The sequence below is a fragment of the Carassius carassius genome, chromosome 16 (assembly GCF_963082965.1).
Source record: "Carassius carassius chromosome 16, fCarCar2.1, whole genome shotgun sequence".
Classification (NCBI taxonomy): domain Eukaryota; kingdom Metazoa; phylum Chordata; class Actinopteri; order Cypriniformes; family Cyprinidae; genus Carassius; species Carassius carassius.
Genome location: NC_081770.1, coordinates 21656897 through 21679879, shown reverse-complemented (window position 1 = coordinate 21679879; position 22983 = coordinate 21656897). Strand labels below are relative to the sequence as shown.

The 22983-nt window shown below is 37.2% G+C and overlaps 1 protein-coding gene across 1 annotated transcript in view; it reads left to right on the top strand.

Annotated features, from left to right (window-relative positions):
* The window catches only part of ssbp4 (single stranded DNA binding protein 4), a 65360-nt gene that overhangs the window by 16417 nt on the left and 25960 nt on the right, over window positions 1–22983 (top strand). Inside the window, exon 4 of the mRNA XM_059569550.1 lies at window positions 3107–3191. Within this exon, the coding sequence (XP_059425533.1) occupies window positions 3107–3191 (85 nt within the window). The remainder of the gene's footprint in view (window positions 1–3106; window positions 3192–22983) is intronic.

Below are 22983 nucleotides of genomic sequence, written 5' to 3'. Positions count from 1 at the left end.
TATGACATAACAGTCTGCAAATGAAAAGGCAGCTGATTTACATCTTACACTGATAAACTATTAGGTCAGGTCATGTTTTACAATATTGCTTTGATGCTGAGAGCAAAAGAAACGTATGTGGGTTAACAAATGGACATTTCTTTTATGTTGTTTGGTTACGTCTTTTTGTTGCATGAGCATTGTATAATTTTCTAACGTGTATTTTCTGTGTAGTACTTCTGGTGTATTACATCATGTTTTTAAATTAAAAATAATGCCGCAATGATGGATTAATTCAGTCTTTTTATGTTTTAATAGGTAAACTTTAAGGACTTCCTCCTACGTATTTGTTTGAATATATAAAAATTACATCAGATTGAGGTATTGGAAGTTGTTTTTCTGGGTGTATATATTTTTTTTTGTATTATCTATTATCAAAAGGAAAAAATGTTGGAGACATGGTATGGTGGGAAGTGTACGAGTACAGGCCTGTTGCAAGTGCGGGCAACTAGTGTTCGAATCCAGTTGTTTAGGTCATTGCCCAATCCCAATTCCCCCTTTTTTTTTCACTGATCACTTGCTGTAATATATTAATTTTAAAAATACCTCTAGTTTTTCTTGTATGCATTTTAAGTTTTATACATTTTTAAAAATAAACAATTCAGCTTTTATTTAGTTTCAGTGTAGTTTTATTTTTTACATGACAATATTTTGGATAATTTCACACTTAGTAGACTGATATAAGTGTCACACTTCTTTGTATTTTAAAAGCCACTCAGGTATGTCATAGTGTCATCACACCAGTGAACTTTCCTACATTTTCTCTGTGTTTATGCAAAGAACACAAGCATTAAACAGGTTTTCCTGCTGCAATCTAGGTATCCGAACTTACTTAAAAAATAAAAATCCATTCCTTCCCACCTTGATGTGTGTCTAGTTGCAGCTTTTTAGTAACAAAGTGTAACTGGTGTATTATTTCATTTCCCCTGCACCCTGATTGGATTTGAGATGGTCCTGCTGTCTCCCTCCAGCAGCTTTCTGACAAAGCTGCAATCTCTTTAACGGCAGCTGATAGATATGATAATGCTGCCTGGCTTTATTGTGCACTGACTGAAGGGCGAAGAACAGACATGACGTTGCTCTGTCAAAGGGCCTTTCTTGCTTTTTCTTTTCCCTTCCTTTCACCTGTTTTATTTGTTTGCTGGTTTATGGCTTCTATAGGATATGAGGTGTTAATGTATGGTACCGCCTACTGAGCACTCATTTACACACTTATCTATGGTTCTTGTAATGCATCGTGTCTTCCTTTTTTCTTTTCTTTTTTTGACTAAGGCTATTTCTCCAAAATGACAAAAAGCAACGTTGGTCCAAAGAATGCTATACCAGTTTGTGAAGCTTTTCAATGGCTTTGTGTGAAGATCAGACTAAAATGTAGGCCTATGTGCCCTAGCTGTTTTTGATGTTCATGAGAGAAGTTTGATTTGTGATTAAATCATTTCGAGTCTGAGAATCTTCATCCATTTCTCAGAAATGGTCTGAATGATTCATTCATGAAATCACAGATTTATTATATGAACTACTTTATGGTACTTTTGTGTCCTTTCATTTATTGTAATTTCATAGAGAAGGGCGACCAGTGTGGTCTTTAAAATTTCTCATTTTGCGTTCCATGGAAGATACCCTCATTTTGTTCCAAATCCATGTAATTCTGAGCAAGTGATGACATAATTAATATTTCTGACTGACCTATTCCCTGTATGAATTCAATTTAAATCTAAACACTTGATTTTTGCTGCAGTTCCTCTACTTTTGTAGTCTGATGAGCTGAATGTTGTTTAACCTTGCTCTCTTATTGCACCCATAAACAGTGAGTGATTTATGAAAGCTGTCATAAGCTATCCTTTACGTTATGCTCACGAACACAAATCCGTCAAATGGTTTCCACTCCACGGCAAGATATATGAAATGGGTGGAAACTGATTAGCCCCATTGACCTGTCGCCGTGCTGTGAGTGGCCTATTTTGTCCTTTTTGCAATCTGTCACATCAAACGTAAGCTTTTTCCCACATTCAGAACAGAAGTCTAATTTTGTTACATCAGCAGAAATAATGCACAGCAGTAAAAAGTGCTGCCTCGAAAGATGGAACAACTTGCGTTCGTTTTCTTAAGCCCTGCTTCAGCAGCTTTTATGAAGCGTCCATTAAATCAATATCTAAAGAGTGAGAATGGTTTAATGCCGACCTGTTTAACAGGTACTTATTTTCAATGAAGTAATTAAGGGATTATTTGGAGTGCAACCCGCTCCCCCTAGCAGACCTTAAGGACTGTATTTCCTTAGTTAACAAATATCAAGCCTAATTGATTAGCCACTTAAAGGTCACACCTCATAAAGTGGGAAGCTATCCAGGGGTTATGATTGTAGTGACCCAGCTTTGACAGAAGCTTTCAAGTTTTTCTTAGTGTGATACTGAAGAAGATCAGTCTTCTGTTTTTTCTTTGACGTGCCTTTTACAGTGTGCTGGAGCCAAAGCCTGATCTGAAACCGTTTTGCACGTTTACACTACAGAAAAATTTAATCTGCATCGACCCCTAAACCCTGTGGGTCTCACATCTTGCATCACTAACTTGAAAGTTATCAGACATTGTTATAACAACTCAATCTGGCAAAAATAAAATAAAATTAGTTTGGATGTTAAAAATTAAAATGTGTCATCGTTATAAATGTATTGCTATGAATATTATTTCTTAGTAGTGGTTCGGTGGTTCCATCAAAAAAAAAAGCTCGAAATGGTAAAAAAGGCACTGAATTAAATTATTTAATGTTAAACCCTTAAGTATTGTAAATGGCAACTCCAGTTTTGTGTTTTTATTTTTGAGTAGGTGAGTTGCATCACAGCTGAGCACAAGCTTTTCTGTAATAAACATTTTCGGTAAAGACCAGGCTAATTGGGCAAATTAGAACAACAAGGCGTGGAACAAACCATGCCATTCAGTACTATTTTTCACATGGCCTTGATGTGTTAAGTGTACGACAGCCTGTTGGTGTTTAGTTCAGCAGCTGTTTAGTTTGGTGAAGCTCACCCATGTATTTGATACTCATCTTTGTTTATTCTGCCTTATTTTGCAGTGTATTCTGGGATCTGTACTGTGCAGCTCCAGATCGACGGGAGACATGTGAACATTCCAGCGAGGCCAAGGCTTTCCACGACTATGTGAGTTCCTATTTTATCTGCTGTGGGGTTGAGTTGAACCTGAAGTTCTGCTGTTGTTGACTTCATTAACCCAAATGATCAGATTTACTGTCTTTTTATAGTTACCGGTGCTGATTATCTTAAGCTTCGGGTCATTTTGCATAACTCGTGTGCCATAAATATGTTCGCACAGGTTGTGACTTTTATCACTGAAACCTTCGTAATATCTATAAATATCATCGTAAATCTGTGGTAGCTTCATTGTCTACATATCAGGATACACTTTTGGTTCTAATAAAGTTCTGGTACAGTAGCCAGAACTTTGGAACAAAAAGAAAGTGATGGACACAATTGTAATTTTTGGATGATCTATCCTTTTAAGGCTGCAGGATTAAGAGTAGGCTGGGCTATCTTGAAGGTCTCCTTTATGACCCTTTTGACCCCTTGATCTGCGGAAGACCTGTAAGTTAGTAATGAAGAACTGAAGTAGCATGTGTGGACAACCCTTGAGCTCCACCAAAAAGGCTAGTTCTTTGTTGACGCGGCTTTCCAACTGCAAATGACCATGTTAATGGGACCACAAACACTGACCCTTGCTCAACCCTTGGGCTCAGTCTTGAAGAGTTTGAGTGTTCGCGCCTGCATCTACAATTTGCAGAGTACACTGGGACCTCTTTCCCACTCTACATGTTTTCTTTGGCAGAACTTTTGCATCAAATATAAATTGTGCAAATATCTTTTACCCGCCACATTAGCAGGGTTAAAACCTCGTGAATATTTTCCAGAGGAGGATAATGTGTCAAAGATTATATGAAAGTAACTATGCAGAGTCTCACCTGGGCTAAATCTCAGGGCTTGAGTCATGAAAAGGATTATGCTATTCTTGCTTCAGACATTTAATTTACTGGACCTGCTAGCAGAGAACAGTTAAAAGTTTGTGTGAGCTGCCTGCTGAAGTTTCAACCAATTAGAATCTGCGTGCCTGTGTATGGCCTCTATAAGATTAATTACATGGTTAATTAAACGCCATGCTTAATTAAGTCTGACGTGTGTTCAATTAATCTATATGCCTAATCATTTCTAACACCCAATGGACACCTGGGATTGTCGAAATGAGTGCTCTGATGACCCCCTCCTTCGCACGACTGACCAGCCATGCTCGACGTTGACACGGCGTTTGTGAAACAGGCTCTCTGCCCCGATTGACTCTTTGAAATGCTTGGTGGCCTTTTCTTAGTAAACTCCAGATAGGTTTCTAGGCTTTGCTACTGGACCTCAGGGACTCGGCGAGTTTGAAAGGCTCAGATGTCCTGCCCCCGAGTTCTAGTCTGAGGATTAATGACCGGTTTCCCCTGACCTTTAACCCTCTGCAAAGTTCAGGAGGTCAGAGCATATCCGGCCTGTGTTGTCCCATTCCGAATGCTTTCCCGAATCTTTTCATCAGGCTATTAATCTCTATTTGCCTTCAGAATGTTGCGTCCAGTGAGCTAATTCTGGGTTTGGGGTTTTTTATTAATTGGGCTAGGATGAAGTGAACACGTTAAATTCATTCCTCGAGGGTTACTCAGTGCTGATCAGCGATTTTCCCCAGCTGTCAACTCTCGAGCCAATGGCTGGCCACTTCTTGGAAGACCTGAGGCTACTTTCTGTCTATTTTTGAGGCTTTTGTAGACACCAGGCTAATGTTGTGGGAAGAGTCTTACGGTGGAGGTTGTGACGAGTTTTAGTGGTGATGGGGGGCGGTGGAGATGGAGAGGAGGCGGCGGAGGTCCCATGGGTTGCTCCAGACCTGTCTCCGTCTGATTAACTTCAGCTCTGGGATCCCTGTGGACCGGCCGCCCCATCAAGCCTGCTATCTCAGGCAAGGCTGATAACAGTGCCCATTCCCTAGTGTGTCAGTGGATCAGGGGCAGAAAAACAAGCGGGTTCCCATGAGTAAAATCCTCCTCACTGTCAGCGCCGCAGTTAGCTATATTGGCTTCTCCAAGCAACGGGCTTGGACGTTGACTTGGATTTTGCAGTCGTAGAATTAAACTGTTATATTTTTGTTTGTAAACTTCCTGGTGGTGGAATTTGGGGAAACTCTGACTCTTCCTTCTTTTTGTCTACCATTCTTTTCTCTATTTTTACTCAAGTGGCCAGTGATGCACTTTGTGTGAGTAAGTCCTCCAGTTGGGAGGAAAGATAATGGGATATAACATGCAAATCTTGAGATCTGTGGATTCTGGTTCATAACTAATCCGAGGATTGCTATAGGATTGTGACTCTGGCTGGGCTCCCAGAAGTGGAGAGCCAGTTCCCCAAAACCAGGCAGCCACTAGTGCCACCAAGAAACCCTCGATTCCACATCTTTAACACCCATTCCTCCCTTTTAAACAGACAAGACGGGGTCATCTGGAAGTACTTCAGTCTACTTATAGCAAGCTATCGATTGCTACTTTCAGTTATAGAGGATCTGAAATCAGCATTTAGTCCAATATTAGGGTTGCTTACTGAATAGAAAGAAGGGAAAAGAGAAAAACAATTGAGTAAAGGAAGGGAAAGCAGGATATAGTGGTACCTGCTCACTGCAAACTTCCTAAAACTCCCACAGAAGCCTGTCTCCCATCAGAGCCTTTGTTTATACCTCTGTATTTAGTTACACCAGCAGAATGGTTTGCATATTTGTCATGTAATTTTGCATGTGGATTTGCTTGTAAACAGATGAGTTCATAACAATATTGTTCTGGTGATTGATTTGAAAGAATCTCCATCATCTGCGAGCTTTCACATGGAGCAGGATTTACAACACGGAAACGTTGTTCACTGATAAGTTGCTCAAAACATGCGAAAAAAATTTTCATGGTTTTACGCAACTTGTCAGTGAACAACGGCTCTGTGTAGTTAATGCTGCTCAATGTGAAAGAGATTTACCGCTCATTTCAGAACCGGCATAACTGACAAGATGCACGTTAAATATCACATGCGATTTATCGTGCTGCCCTACTCGGCGGTAGAGTTACTTTTACAGGACAATTGCACTAATTCACAATTACAAAAGTGCATTATTTGCATGTGCCTTAATGCCTTGCCTGTTAAACATTAATTTTTGTTCTATTTGCAACAGATTTAGTTTATCTGTACAGCAGCATTTGTTCCCATGTGTTGCCTTAGTTTTTACAAGCGGAAATTGAGGATATGCGGATATTACCTCAGTGATAGGCAACAATGCTCAGGGAGTTATTTAAAATTGGAATTTAAAAAAACTTTTTTTTTTTTTTTTTTTTTTACATTTTGTTATCTTGTAAGGTTTTGTTTTTAAAATAAGGAAATTAGTTTGGTTGTACTGCTCAGACAACTTGCAAAATAGTAAAACCAACATTTCAAAGAATCTTGATATTCCTGAAAAAAATCGTGATACTTTTTCCATATTGCCCACCTCATACTGGCATTGGATATTTGTTTTTCTTGTAAATGTGCTTTATTGACATTTACATTTTTGCTGTCACATAATGCTCACTTTAAGATAATATTAATATCCTATATCATAAATTATAATTCAATTAATTATACAGAATTGGTTAATGTATATATTTAGAATGGACCGATACTAATCGGTCTATTTAATTTAATAAGCAACATGGTACCAATGTATTAAGCATATCCAGCAAGAAACTGTCTAATGTAAATTCACCAAAGAACAAGGTCAGGCGAACCCAAAACCAGCCTAATTATTTCTAAGGCCTCCTTAGATTAATAAATCAACCAAAAATTTTCATTTTTATCATTTATTCAGTCTCTTGTCTTTCCAAATTTGTAAAATTTAATTTTAGAAATTCTTAAAAGTTACATTTTTATGTTCAGTAGATAAGTCAGTGTATGGTCCAAAACCCCACTGACTTAAATTCTGTGGACAGTCATGCACGTTTGGAAAATTTTTTGGATGAAGTATCACTTGGGTTTTTCAAGACTAATTAGTACTTCACGTGACCTACTAACTAGTCCATTTAAAAATAAAAACACAGTTTTGGACATCCTTAATGTCACCCAACATGTCTGCTACATCAAGTGTTACGCTCTGTAAGATGGTATTACCCATCTCATCACGTACTGACAGAAACATTGCAAGTACATAATGGAGGCCCTTTTCTTGACCCTCAGCACTCTTGAGTTGCTCTGTTACAGCGTTTAAATTGGAACATAACTAACACCAATTTCAGCCATCACATATGCCTACACGACAGACATAAGCGTTCCTCAATGACACACTTACGAGGCGGAAAACTTGGAGAGGACGGAAGGGCGACAGACGAACATGTTTTTCGTTGCGGTATCTTTTGGCAGCTTTCTGCGTCATTGAAAAGACGAGTGGAGGAACAGGTGGTTTAATATATCCGAGCGTTTTAAAAGTGGAAAGTGAATAAGCATTGGTCATTGTCTTTCTTTCTTGTTTCATGTGCTTCCAGGTGGTCCTGATGACTAATGTGTGACTGTGATTTTGAATGTGAGCTACGTGCCGCTTTTCTCCTCTCAATCTGAGCTGTTCTCACTGCAGCATCTGCCCTAGCATTCACCTGTCTGTTTTTCCCCTTTCGAATGCTTAGTTTCTGCCCTTTTTCATTTTAAATATCTCAAAAATGCCTCCCATTCTCTTGCTCTCAATGAGAATTTCCAGCTTTTTGAAAGATGACAAAAAGGAATAAACCTTAAAGGATCGAACAATGACTCACGCACGTTTTCATTCAAAGGCTTTGTCGTTGTTCACCTTCATCTTCCTCTTTGTTGATTTCCCGGCTGAAAAACACCAGGAGAGAAGCATATGTTATATTTGGATGCTGGTCCCCAGCATGAGATGTTAGCATGTTAGTGTCCCTACCAGACTTCACAAGTATCATTACCCTGCTGAAAGAAAAAAAGAATAGAAACATCACAGAAATTCTTATAGTTTCCATTAAACCATTACAAAATGATTTTTTGTTATAGGCATTATCCCAATTGGAATTACTGTTGTTCTACTGGTTGCCATCTGCAATATTACATCCCACCCACAAAATCCATAAAATAGACACCATTATAATTTACATTAAAACCAATACAATTCCTATTTTAACCCTGAAATCCATTAAATTTTCAGTTGTGTTTTGTGAGGGGTGAGCCATAAGAGACATCAAGAGTTACTTTGACCCTTTGTTTGTTGTTTACGATTCCGAGCATCTGGATATAGAGAACAGGGTAGGGTTGCACCAGCCGTTCGTAAGTTCTTACTTAAACTGGAACGTAAAGTCCAAACTAGAGGCTTAGTAACTACTAGCTAGTTTATAACTAACTCTGTACTTTATTCGGTTGCACCATTTATTCTTAAGGCAGAACGTAGCTAGTAGGTCGTAAGCTCTCCGTAAAGTAATGCGTTGTCGCATAGAATGACGTCTATTTTTCTTAACCCAATCACAAGCCTTCTAATAGGTAAATAGGAAATAGTCTGAACAGCGCGTAATTTGAAACTCATTCTTGACTGGCCTAAACTGAAAGTTAAAAAAGACATTAAAGCACACGTTATCGATCTCAAAACATTACACTTTTAATTGAAAATATCTATCCCACACATGGAGGAGAAAAGAAACAGGAAGAAAAATTTCAGTCATGAAGAAATTCTTATTTTAATTGATGGATACAAAGAAAACAAAACACGACATCATCATAAATATCCAACGGATGATGTCTGTCTCGTAAAACTCGTTGACGAACTTGCGGCTCTTCATGATCAAATACGAGCTCATCAATGTGATCTAATCTGGCTGACATCTTATTCCGACCGTTATTCATGGACAGAGGCTTCCGTAAATATTTAGTTACAACGTATAGTTACGTTTAAACTAAGTTTAATGGTGCAACGCAAAAATATTTAGTAGTCTGTAAGTCGTAACTTAGTGTCCATTTACGTCAAAACTAGGCTAAGTTATAACTTACGCACAGCTGGTGCAACCGGCCCCAGGTGTGTCTGAAGGTCATTTATTTATTTTGAAACTCTATCACATCTTGGTAGATATTTACTAAGGTCTGAGTAGTGGAAGGCCTTGTTTCATCTTGAAGAGGTGACCTGTATGTTATCAATCTATCATACCATAGTTACTTGTCTTATTAGTGCTGTTTTTGTTGTCCCCTGGCTTGTTGGTACCACTTTGTGTCCTTTTAATGTGTGTTGAAGCCATCGTCACGATGCAGTATATGCATTTTCTTGTAAGTTACTCTGGTGAGGCGGCATTTGCCAAGAAAATAAATGGAATTTTAAATGTCATCTGTCTGGAGGAGGTGTGACCTGAACTCAGTCTGAATTTCCACAATTGCAAGTCTCCCTCCCAAGTGCTGTTTTGATCTAAACTCCATTGTTACTTTGAAGATGGCCGGCCTCCCAGATTTAAGTCCAGAGATACTCGTTTCTTAAATTGTAAAATAGGAATTAATATAATATTCTTTTGTTTGTACATATCTACAAAGTACATATCTAAGTCTTTGATGTTTCAAATATTGATATTATTTATGTATTAATGAACCGGTAATATCGAAGTCTTTGATAATAATTTCTGTATTAATTAGCATGTAATAAATCCGTATGCTAGATGAGGTAAAATAAACCATTGAATCCTCATTTTGTTGGTTTGTACTTATTGGAAAAAAACAACAACAACAGGACAAGTTTGAATAAATATGATAGTTTAAAAGTACATTTGACACAGGACTTAGACTAATTTAAAAGTCTAAGACTAAATAAAAAATGGCCGACAAAAGTAAATCCTACTGCTTATCACCATTGTGATATGAATGAATAGTCAGTATGAATATGAATATTCATGCAAAACAAATGATTTCTAATATATTTAAAACAAAACCATAAAGTTTTTCTAATAATTTTGAACACAATTATTTATTAATACCCATTTTATAGAAATAGTGTTTAAATATTATTATTTTACTGCAAACGTATTTGTAATTCTCACAGTTTTTAAGCTACATAACACGGTTGGGCGATCAAACAGTCTAGTCGCAAATATTTGAATATTTCACCACAACTAAAGTTCAAAACAACTAGAAATGTTAAAAAAAGGTGTATGGTCCTAGCTCCTGCACTATTAATTTGAAAATAAGGACTTAAGTTTGTCGTTTTTTTTGGAGATGTGAAAATGTGGCATCAGTATCGATTTGTTTTCGAACCTCCATCTTTCGTGTTTTGATTTATGAAAGCGTTTGTAGCCAGTGCCTTTCTCGGTGACCTTCACATTGAAGGTTATCACGATGAGCTAGGGAGTCACAAACAATTAAATAAAGTAACTCTCCATTGACTGACTCGCCCTTCCTTCTTGATCTTTTCTTCAGAAGCGGCAGGTGTTTGCTTGCTTTCTGTGCAACGCTTCAGATTTCTGTTTGCACTGCTGTGGGTTTTTGTCCGACAAACCATCTGGTTCTTCTGCGAGTGTCAATACAGAGACCGCAGTGGTGTGTTGCAAGGGGGTGTGAATCAAGGCATACCACAGTTATTCCAAGTCCCTCAATTTCATTTCGTCCCTCTTTGTTGCGCCAGCGGTGGGCAGCTCTGGTGGCTGCGAGGTTAAGTTTGCAGGCTCTAAGCTGGCATTTACCACGTCTGGCACCATTGGCATATGGGCCACCCTTCTCCGTTCGGCTTTCAAGTGCCGACTTTGCTCAATGAAGTAAAACTGTCCAAACTGTAATACAGCGGTGTGCTCTGGATCAAGTTTCAACAGGCTTCCCCGGATTGCGAGTCAAAAGCCACAAAACTAGCATAAATCCCCCAAAACAAGCTCCGTCTTTAGGTTCCTGTATATTCGGTTTACTCACGCAGGCAGTGTTTATAACTAGAGATTACGTTATTTGATTTGGGTGGAGTGTTTATTTTTCCACTTTTCACCTCCGCACACACATACTACTCTGTGGTAAAAGACGCAGCAGCTCATCTTCTCTGTCTTGTGCTGCAATGGGTCTATTCCCGGACATTGAGCCTAATGCAGAGTAATTATTATTTTTATACCATGTGCTTCCAGAGGCTTTCACTAGAAGTCAAAATGGCTCCCTACTGACCGGCTGATTACCTCTGAGGCCGTGCCCACACCTGCCTCCAGTCATACCTCGGCAGAGCTGTACCCCGCTGCCCCAGCGACAGAATGACGGGCTTAACTGGGATGGTTCTTTACATGTCTTAATTGCCACGTTCAGTGCTTTCACTGTCTCAACATTTCAGAAGATCCTTTCTTCTTTTGCTTGCTTTCACAAAAAAGTACCATGTTAATGTTGTGATATTCTTTGAAGTACTGTGTTAAAGTTTCATGGAATCACCATCTGATACCATAAGTGTACCATGGTAACTTTTCTTTCTTGCTTTCTTGTACCGTTGCTTGGACATGTTTTTTTTTTTTTTTCTGAAAAAAAAAAAAAAGAATATTGTAGTATTACTTTTTAGACGTACAATGGAATTATAATTTTTCTCTCTTTTTTTTTACACATGTACAGTACCATAGTATTTTCCCTCTTTTGTTCTTTTCTGCTGATTTTCTGTTGTATTACCTTGATTGTTTTTTTTTTTGTTCCTTTTTCTTTTCATTAAATGCTATGGATATTGATAATTATTAATTAGTATATGAATATCAACCCTCTACGGACACCTTGGCAATTGAATCGCCATTGGCTAGAACATTTTTCAGTTGACTCGCCAGACTGATGATAAAAAAAAATATATATATATGTATGTATGTATGTGTTTGTAAAGTGGCACAGTTTTTTTCTTTATCTTTAAGTACACTCTTAACGTCAGTCAGTCATGCATTATAATATGATAATTAATAGTATTTAATGACAGAACTTTAGTAATTAGAATTAAAATATGATAACCATGTATGAACGCATATTATTCATTTTAACTGAATATCAGACTGGTGGTGTTTTTTTTATAATTTTTTTTTTTGCCATTCAGTGTTTCTGTAAAAAAGATGATAATGATACGAATTCTACTAATAAGAACAATATAAATCGCACTTAGGATTAATGAGCTGCTGGATTCATGAATATTAATCAGGTTGTGTGCGTTTGCTCTAACTGATTTGCTGAAATCAAATCAAGGACGATATGGGTGAGCGCCAGCCAATGAGATTGTCGTTTGCGCATTAGCTCCGCCTACAACCAGTTCTTAAGCTGGAGAATTCCAAAGAATATTACAACAAAGAAAATCGTTTACATGTAGTGTGTCAGTTCTCTCTCTCTCTCTCTCTCTCTCTCTCTCTCTCTCTGTGTGTGTGTGTGTGAGACAAAGTGAGGGCATGTCATGCGTCTTCACACTAGAGTTTACTGTACGTCAAATACAGGTGCACTGCACATCCATTCAGATGTATTGAAAAATATCACTGATCAGTTAACAGAGAGTGAAACTCTGAAGCGCTCAGTCAGAGAGTGTTCGGCAAGTGAAAATATAGCGGAGCTAAACTTATGGTACTAATACCATAGTGTATCAATATACTAATCATTTAGTACAGTTTTTTTTGTGTGTCTGCTTGCTCTGAATTCTTATCATCTTTTAACAGAGCTAAAGATGCATCTGTTTCCAGTGTTGGGAAGGTTACTTTGGAAATGTAATAGGTTACAGATTACAAGTTACCCTATTTAAAATGTAATAGTAGTGTAACTTTTTTAATTACTTTAATAAAGTAATGTAACTAATTACTTTTGAGTACATTTTGATTACTTTTATAAATTTATAATGAATGTTAATTTGCAACTGTTAATCATCTTCAACCATTTTACACCATGCAGGTTTAACCTTAAAGTAGAGCTCAATACTGTCAGACTTTCACCATCCTTCATCACCTGAATTAAGATGATCAAATTTGAACACATCCACCACACAATCAGACTTTATTACTGCCTTTTACTTAGAGATTGATCTGAAGTTCAAAGCAGATTTAAAATCAAAAGAAATAGTTTATAGATACTGTTTTTGAAACCAAATCTTTGCATAACTACAGGCATCTAACTGCATCTAACAATGGTTTGGGGAAAAATAGTTAATAAAAAAATAAAAGCATATACATCAACTCAAATACGGTTATCTAATAAGCATTTGTCCTATTTTGTGTACTAAACTCCTGAAACATTGGTGTCTTTTTGAAACACTGTTGTCTCTTTGTATATGATATGATGATAGTTTCTCAAAATAAGTAAAAAATGCTTATGAAGTGACTGTTCTAGAGATTAATTTCCATGAGGGGCGGACTGGGGAAAAAAAATAGGCTGGGAAATCTCACACTCATAAACCCACAACCCATTCTGAAACATGGACAACCCTATTTTTCTTTTTGGACCTGAAAAAAGATTTGAGTTCTCTCCTGAACTGCACCTTCACTTCCATTATCCATCCATCTCTCTCATGACTTTAATACTGAAGATTTTTATTTGACTTTTACCATGTTTTGTAAGTGCAATTTTGTTTTTTGGCAAATGAATTACCACTTGTATTTATTTTTAGTACAAATTCCATAGTTAAACCACGGTTAGTGCCATACCATAGGCTACATTAATTTTAGTTAATTTAGTTTTTGTATCCACTAGCTCCCCCTAAACCTATGATAAAATATGATGATTTGTCTGCTAACTTACTACTGTAACATTACAATAGATAATAATGACGTCGTTTATACAGTATTTTGAGTGATTGCGAGCAATGTGCTGCTGCTGCTTGACTAAGACAAAACTACATTAGCATATTTACAGATGAAACTGACCTGCACCTGAAACCCTGAACAGAAGTGTCGCTTCTCTGCTCCAGCTGTGCGCTTACACAGTTCACTCGGGTCTCTATCTCTCGCATTGATTACTCGGAGTCTAATCCAAACCGTTCGGCGGAGGCGCGGAGAGCGCGCGAGCCCATCCATTGCCAGTCACGACTAACCGATTCATGATTTATTAGAGATTTAATTATCGAATGGCAGATTCGGAAATAATCGCTTTAGTAGGCTATATTCGGCCTGCAATTATACAATAACAATGTTAAAGTAGAAGGCCAAATCGTCTGCCAGGCCACCGGGAATAGTCCCGGTTCTCCCGATGTCCAGTCAGCGCCTGATTTCCACAGACACGCAGAACGTGCAGGATTCATATTCAGTCTTTTTGCGGCTTAATATTCACAGACATCAGTCCATATCGGGTTTTGATTCAAGTGTACTGACCTACTTTTGATTTATTCGTCCAAAATGTGGCATATTGCGTCATTATAGGCTGAATTCCATTTTTATGACTGGATTCTACGAATGTGTTTTCCGCGTCTCGGAGATTATGGGCCATATGTCTTAGTGCAATTTGGGAAAGAAATAAGCTGTATGTGGATGTGTGTAAATATTCAAATGTAATCCTCTTTGTAATCGTTACAATTTTCATAAGTAACTGTAATTTAATTACTCATTTTTTCTTAGTAACTGTAACTGATTACTGTTACATTTATTTTGTAATTAAATTACGTAACGCTGTTACATGTAACTAGTTACTCCCCAACACTGTCTGTTTCTGAGCTGATCAGGTGTGCTCAAACCCTTGTGTGTGTGTGTGTGTTTCCCACAGCTGCATTGTTGATTTATGACGCTCTCCTCTGTGCTTATGTGCATTGTTGTCTCCATTTTTTTAACACTCAATTTGGCTTCTTTATCTTTACCTACATTCAGATTTAATTGCTTGGTTGGTAATCTCATGCATTACGCTTATTGCCACATTGTTCTATAGTCATGCCATAAACACGTATCAAAGGGAAAGCTGACATCGATTTTAGTTTCTTCAGTGTAGATGGCTTTTATGAAGATGTTTATGCCGTATTTGCCCGATATTTTGCCCACTGGCATTTGTTCTCCTTCATCTCTTACATCTGATCTTCATTTTTTCTTGTGTGTCTCTCATCCTCTCACTCTTTTCTCTTTTGGTCTCGTACCTCAGACTTCCCGCACAAGATCGAGTGTTCAATAACTGCTGCAGTTTATAAAGGCTGAAGGGTCAAACAAAGGTCACAGGCTCTTCGGCTGCCAATCAGAAATCTCAAGCCGCTGACGTCTGAAATGTTAAATCACACCTTGCCCTGAAAATCTGACCTTGCGTTGTTTACCAAATGTGCAGGTGCCTTGGCTTTCCATCAGTCTGGTTTGTAGTCATAGATAATCATTTGTTCTGTTAATATCATAGTGTGAAAAATCCATTCTGATTTTAGTTACCTGAAATTCATTCGCTATTTAGCATGTCTGGATATGCAATTAGCAACCAAATTATAACCGTAATATATAATATAACTGTAAATGATCAGTCGATGCTATATTAACATTTGTAATGAAACGGAAATAACGTCCGACAGCTTGCACAGACATGTTGTCATGTTTTGCATGAAGCAAGCCACTGAGGAAGAGGAGGGTGATGAAGAGGCCGGGGGAGGGGCAGTTGACCTGATTTTGGGGGGCTGTGGAGGCTGTGATAGTGGTGTTGTTGAAGGGTTTGTAATCCAAGGGATGCACAGGCAGATTAGAGGCTGCCCCATATTAACAAGAGCCGGGCGAGAAAGTCATTAAAAGACTCAGGACAGATCAACTGCTGGGGAAGGTGGCTTTCACTTATCTGTTTATTAGCATGTTCATTTTCTTTTTTATTCATGAGCATGCTGGTTATTGGTTATTTTGAAATGAAGGGTTTTCAGTTGTTTGTAATAACATATTTATAATAAAAAAACATTTAATGTATTTTTTGTAGAAAATAAATAAATAAAAAAACATTCTAAATAATTCTACATTATAAAATATTTTCATAATGTTTATTTATTTATAATATTAGATGTATGTATTTAAAAGTGTGATGATATTGTTTAGTGTTAGTGGTATTTATTTTATTTTTATATTATTTATTATTCTAAAAAATATTCTCAGAGTTTAAAGTGTTTGTATTTTTTTTATTTTTCAGTTTTCCAAGAATTCACATGCTCCTCATTCAAAAAGTTGCATATTTGTTGATGTATTTGACATGGTTTTTAGTACCAATAATTTTACCTACTAAGAAAGTTGATAAAACTGATGGGTATGATCAGTATATTTTATAAATTGTTATAATAAATTTTATTACACAGTGCATTATTTTATAATAAATTAAGCATATTCTGGGGGCCTTGCTGTGACTGAAAATCAAACCATAAATGCATTACAATGCACCTTTTGTATATTTCTCAACCTGTGGAGCTTGTGTTGGCATAGTTCATTTCTAACCTACAGCTTCTGTCTGCTTTACCCTTTATTCATCTTCCTGTTGCGTGGCACATTTTCAACTCCTTGTCTCTTGTTCGCTGATTTATCTCGAAAGGTTATTAGTGCATGCTGCAAAGTAAATGTTTGTCGGTAATAAGCGTCCCAACGTGTCACAAATGCCCACCCAAAATAAAGAGTTTGACACTGCAGCAAATTGTGTTTAATTGCACTAATTAATTTGAGCCTGTGACTGCCAAATCTGATTTTTCAACTACGATATACGCTAGGCTCGGCGTCAAAACATTAATGTAATTCTGATATTAATATTATGTTTCCTGTTGTGGCTTTAACTTCACAAATGTAATTATTTGGCTGGGACATTATTATGGTTGACTGAAATGACTCTGGTTTATAATTATTTCTTGGCCTGGTTGTGTTACAAATTAATAGTTTTGACATCTGTTGCTGTTCACGGTTTATGACGTTATAATGGTTTTAATAACATGCTGTGATGTGCAATACAGATCTAATATATCATAATGACCCACCCTTGTGTTATCACAAAAACAATGTCTAATTTTTACCTTACAAATATTTTCTAGAATTGATAGATAAAAGTTAAAATAATTATCGGGATTTTTAGTAGTTAGGCTATATGACGTGTGAAACATTTCAGGGTTGAATATCTGGAGAAAAGAACTATATCGTGATGTTAAGTTTGATATATAATGCCTCACACCATGATTGAAGATTTTGGTCACACCACCCGCTACTAATATTAATTGGAAAAAAACACGCCGCAAACAAAAATAAGCTCTAATATCAGACATTTTCGGCAAACTGTGAGGGTTGACACTCTTGATAAGAGGAAAAGAGAGAAATATCGACTTTCGCCGAATGTCCCTCCGCTCTCTCTCCTGTTTGTTCTCTCAGACTTTCCTTCTCTATTGCTTTCTCTCGTTCCGTCTCTCGTCTCTCCTGTGCTCCATGCAGAAATGATTTCCATTTCTGAATTAATGAGGTTCAGCTGAACCAAAATCTCTCTCTTTCTCTCCACCGGTCCCCTTCATCACAGGTTCATGCACAAACACACACTAGCGCTCGCACACTTTAACAGTTTCAACATTGCATACCGTCGGCGGAAATGTATACAATTACAGATATGTGTACAAAAGTAACAAATATTTACCTCATATTGGAAATTTGTTTTACCATTCTTCGCGTTTGAAATAAAATTGAGTCCGTCCTGAACACTTGAGTTTCTTTACATGTATAGTCTTACACTTATGCTTTATAAAACAACAGTGCTTTAATTAGATAAAAATACTAAAAAATAAAAAATGTGTTTTTACATTTAGACCTCAAAACCTGAGAAAAAACAATCATTTCGGTCTCCGTTTTGATGCAAGCACACTTAAAACCAAATTAAATCACACGATATGAAGAACATTGTGTTTTCACATAGACAGTAGTCAGCGCCATTTTTGATGGCTTCGATTAGCACAATAGTACTGACTGGATGTGCCTCGTGGGTCAGGGCCTAGAATCGGGTCTTGTCACCATGGTAACCTTGTGCAATGCATGCAAAATACTACAGTGCTTTGGGACCGTTGGAGGGTATTAAATCACCCTCCCCCTGTCCACCCCCAACACACAGACGCTCTACCTAGTTGTTTCGGATGAGCTGTGGTATTAACAGCTTCAGTTCGTTCGCTTGTTGTTGCGATGCAATCAATGTTTTGAATTGAAAACAAGGTCCGGATTAACATAATACAGTTTCCAGCATGTTATAGCTGTATGTTTGTCTGTCTGCTTCCTTCGAATTTGATTTTTGCTTTATTGTCAAAGGGAGAGGCAGAGATTGGTCAGTAATCTGCTAAGTAGCATCGATTCGGAGTGTTTAGTTCCTCTGGCTGGCTACTTCGGTTGGGAAGCTAATCAATGCTGTTGAATGGGAGCCTCAGTGATCAGGGATTTCCTACTCCATGCACAGTGCGGTCACATCATTTGTCTTCATTTGGTGTGCGATTATTCTCTGTAATGGGCTTCATCAGAGGGAAAAGGTTAACACACCTAGCCGAAAGGATTATGGACATAAAGTAGCCAAGATTATGAGGCATTCACATTCATCATTTATGAAGGATGCATGCTACTCTGCTGGTTTTTCGTAATAATATGTTTTAGCTCTCCATTTTCTTTTTAGTTGGGATCTCAGAACGAAAAGGCAAGACAAAAGACCATTTGGGTTTTCAAACTCAGGTTTTGTTGTCACATGGCCTCTTTTACATTTACCTTACTGAATTTCTTCATTTGATTTGGTTCAATGATAGTATTAAAGGTAATTATTTAACTTGCATACATCACGTTGGCTTTATATTGTCATTTAAAGGGTCTTTATACCTGAAAATATAAAGTTGATGTCTTTCTGGGTTCCTTTGTCAGTCCTTGGCATCAAAAAAGGTTGAAATCCCCTGAATGAAAATACTTAGTTTGACTAAAGTTTACTAATTAAAAACATTTGCTTTGCGGAGGACAATCTCAATAAGTATTTTTTGTTCGATGAATGCTAGCAGATAACCTAAGTAGGAAAGCACTTTATGGATTAAAAAAAGTGCTGTTCATAGTTGTGGAAGTTAGATGACTGTGCTTAAAGTCCCTGTAAAGGCAATTTAAAAAAAAAATGTCTAAACACATTATACATGTTAGAAATGTATTGCTAAAATATATTACAAAGACTGTGAACTGTAAAACACTGAATTGTGGAGTTAGACCGTTAAACCGTTTCTGGAGATGGTGAGTGCAGGTTGCATTGTACAGTAGATCGCAGGACCCCCAAATGACCCAGCCAATTCGGATCAAGGTTACACATCTAAAACTGAGCTACACCAGTGTTTGATATGTTTTCTTTGGAAATGGAAAGGCTGTTAACATCTTTAGGAAGTGGTTCTTCAATCTACTACCCTTGTTCTTACCCCCTCCTGTTTTGTCTCAAAGATAGTTGCTTCTTCTTCCCTTTGGCCCGCTCCCTCGCACCCTACATCCCTGCTGGGTTTTATTGGTCTTAGGAGTTGTCCATCACTACTCTCACTGTTTGAAGTGCTCCAGTCGTATATCACCGCCCTTTCTCGCTGGATGTCCTCCCACTTCCTGCAGGGTTCTCCAAGACTTTTTGTGTGTGTGTGCGTGTACCTGACTGTGAGCACGGTTTCTCCACACTCTATTTTTCCAGTCACACTTAAACACACTTCCAAACACCCATGCTGGTCTTCATCCATGAGATCTTTACTGTGTGTTTGAGTGGTTTATAGCCCCTTGGTTGATAGTTGTGGTCAGTTGAGGTGCTGCGCCTCTGGAAGGCTGTAGCGATGCTATACGTTCCTTCCTTCCTTTTAAAAACTATTTTTAAGTAGGGGTAGGCGATAAGGAAAAAATATCACATTTATTTTTTTAACGTCACAATTCTCGATTTTATCACGATTATTTGTCATGTTGGTTTTACTATTTTGCAAGTTGCCTGAGCATTACAGCCAAACTAATTTGCCTATTATAAAGATATATTATTATAATATTATTTCAAGGTAACAAAATAAAATAAAAAAGGCAGATATTTAGGCCAAAGTGGGCGAAGATAAAAGTCTTTGTCATTATTTTATCTTTGTTATTAAAAAAATGAAAGATACACATTACAACTACACATAATACACAAATAAAACAAACAGTGCTTTATTTTCAGGTACAATAGGTGTATTTAGCAGGAGCATTCAAGAAATTGAATGAATATAAAAATAAAACACTATATATACTGCTTCCTAATACAGCTGTTTTAAAGATCTTCAGTCAAGAATAGAGTGATTTTTCTCTTTGCATTTTGTTGTTTTATCATCGTTAAAGGAATAGTTACCCAAAAATAAAAATAGTCAATTCTGTCATAGTGTTTTATTTTTATACCATCATTGACTCACTCAAAAGTGGTTTTAAAACTTAGATTATTTCTTCTTCTGAACATAAATGCTGTTTTGAAGAACGTGGAAAACCAAACAGTTGCTGGTCCAGAGTGACTTCCATAGTATTTTTTCCTACTATCAAATTCAATGTGGATAAGCAACTTTTTGGTAACCCACATTCTTCAAAATATTTTCATTTGTGTTCAGCACAAGAAAAAAAATTATACAAGTTTGGGTGAATTGTATTAGGTACAGGTTTTATCCATGTCTGGGTAAATGTGAGTAAATGATGACAGAAATAAAATTTTAAGGTGAATTATCCCTTTAATGACTGTCAGCTGCATGTTTAGTACTGTCCCTTTAAGGGCTGCACACATCTAATATACAGGCACATCCATTTTTCTCTCAACTGTTTACTTTCATTTTGGACATAACCAACTCTATGTAAACAGTCTCTATGTAAATCTTTTGTGTTTTGACAGTAGTCAGCCACTGTTTGACAGGCTTTTTAGTGCGCATGTATGCGTTATTTCCCTGTCAAATGTCGAGAGCGCATTATTGTAGTGCGAAAGTACAATAATATAATGCGCGAGCGCGAATCTCTCTGCTCGCACGCGGAATATAATGTGTGGAGCGCGAATCTCTCTGCTCGCGCGTGGGAACTGGGCGCGTGCTCTCAGATACATTGCTCTTGTAAGAATTTTCTCTGGGCTCACTCAGAGAGTATGCCTGCACTTAAAACGTGTTCAGTGCAATTGCGAATCTCTCCTCTTCGCCTAAAGTAAGCGTGTATGTGCTTAGACTGTGTCCCGTGCATTCGAGCATGGCCAAGTACTGTTCTCTTCGATTTCTTTCTCTTGGCATAAATGCTGTCAAAACGGCAACAACCAATCAGAAATAGGCTTCAACGACTGACCAATGAAAACGCGACATCATACATGGAATCTTATTGGTTGATATTGAACCACACATGGAACACATGGAATAAGTACACTGAAGTTCAATCAAGAGGATACAGTTGACATATTTAACATCAAAATAAATAAAACTGGTTACCGGAGATCGTCGATTTGGCGGATCCATCTCGGCTCATCTTGATTGAACTTCAGTGAACTTATTCCATGTGTTCCACGTGCGGTTCAATATCAAACAATAAGATTCCATGTACGATGTCGCATTTTCATTAGTCAGTCGTTGAAGCCTATTTCTGATTGGTTGTTGCCGTTTTGACAGCGTTTATGCCAAGAGCAAAGAGAAAGAAATCAAAGAGAAGCGTACTTGGCCAATGCGTGAACGCACGAGACACAGTCTGAGCACATACACACTTACTTTAAGTGAAGAGGAGAGAATCGCGATTGCACGGAACACGTTTTAAGTGCAGGCTCGCGCATTATATTAATGTACTTTCGCGCTACAATAATGCACTCTCGACATTTGACAGGGAAATAACGCAATACACATGCCTCAGGTGTATGCAAAGCTCAGAAAAAGTGAATGAAACATGTAACCAGTAGGGCTGTGTATAGATTCACATGTCCCGATTTGATTAGATTTAGATTCACAAGCTATTCCATTTGATTCTTGGTTCGATTCTCAAATTTTTTTTTTTGTATACTCATTCAATATATTTTTTATACAAATGTTATTGATATTTCTAAAAAATTTACAGTACACATCAGTTTTCAAAAATGATGAATTTATAAAAATAAATTAAGAGCCACAGGCTTGTATTTTAAACATTTTCTTTTTGTTTGTATAGGGTCCTTTTTAAACAATAATAGGGCCATATAAAATGTTCTTAATTTTTCTGGTAATCAGATGAAGGCATAATACAATTTAATTTATCCTAATTAAATGAATTTTTTATTTATTTTTTGGCAAACAAAGTGCTGCACAACCGTGAGTATTGTCCGCGCTTGTGTAAACAAAACTGTGTTGCACCATCCGCCATTCATTCAATGTGGAAATTATGGCGCCTTTATGCATGATGTCAGATGCTTCCGCAGATTTTTAGTATTGCTATAGAATTTTACCTGAGCATTGCAAATTGCGCATATTGCTTTGTTCTTGGTTCTTGTCAACAGTATTTCTTCCATTAATAGCACTGAATTAGTAACAGGCTTTCTGTTGTAACATTGCGCAAGATAAATAAGAGGGTGACATCTAGTAGAGAAGACTAATGAAAAGATTCACATTAATCAGATCTTTTTAAATGTTTGCTGAAATAAATACTGAAAAAGTTCGATTCGCGGCTTTTGAGAAACAATGTCGTATCAACGTCATTTAAAGAAATTAATCGAAAATAATTTTTTTTTGCTCAGCACTGTTTACCAGAAAGGCTTTAAAGCACATGCAGATAATGTACTTTTGTGATTGAGAATAAGTGCAGTGTCCTGTGAGAGTAACTCTACCGGTGAGTTAACACTGATTTGAATGTAATTGGCATTGTACAGTATATTGATACCGAGATGCCAGAACTGCAACTGATGCACTAGCACGATACTACGATATTTCTTCAAAAGCAGATCGTGGATAGATTTTTATCATCGAAGTTACATTTTTTTTTATAATATTGCACAACCCATTTTATGTTTTTGCTTGTTTTTCCTTATTCCCTTCCATCCA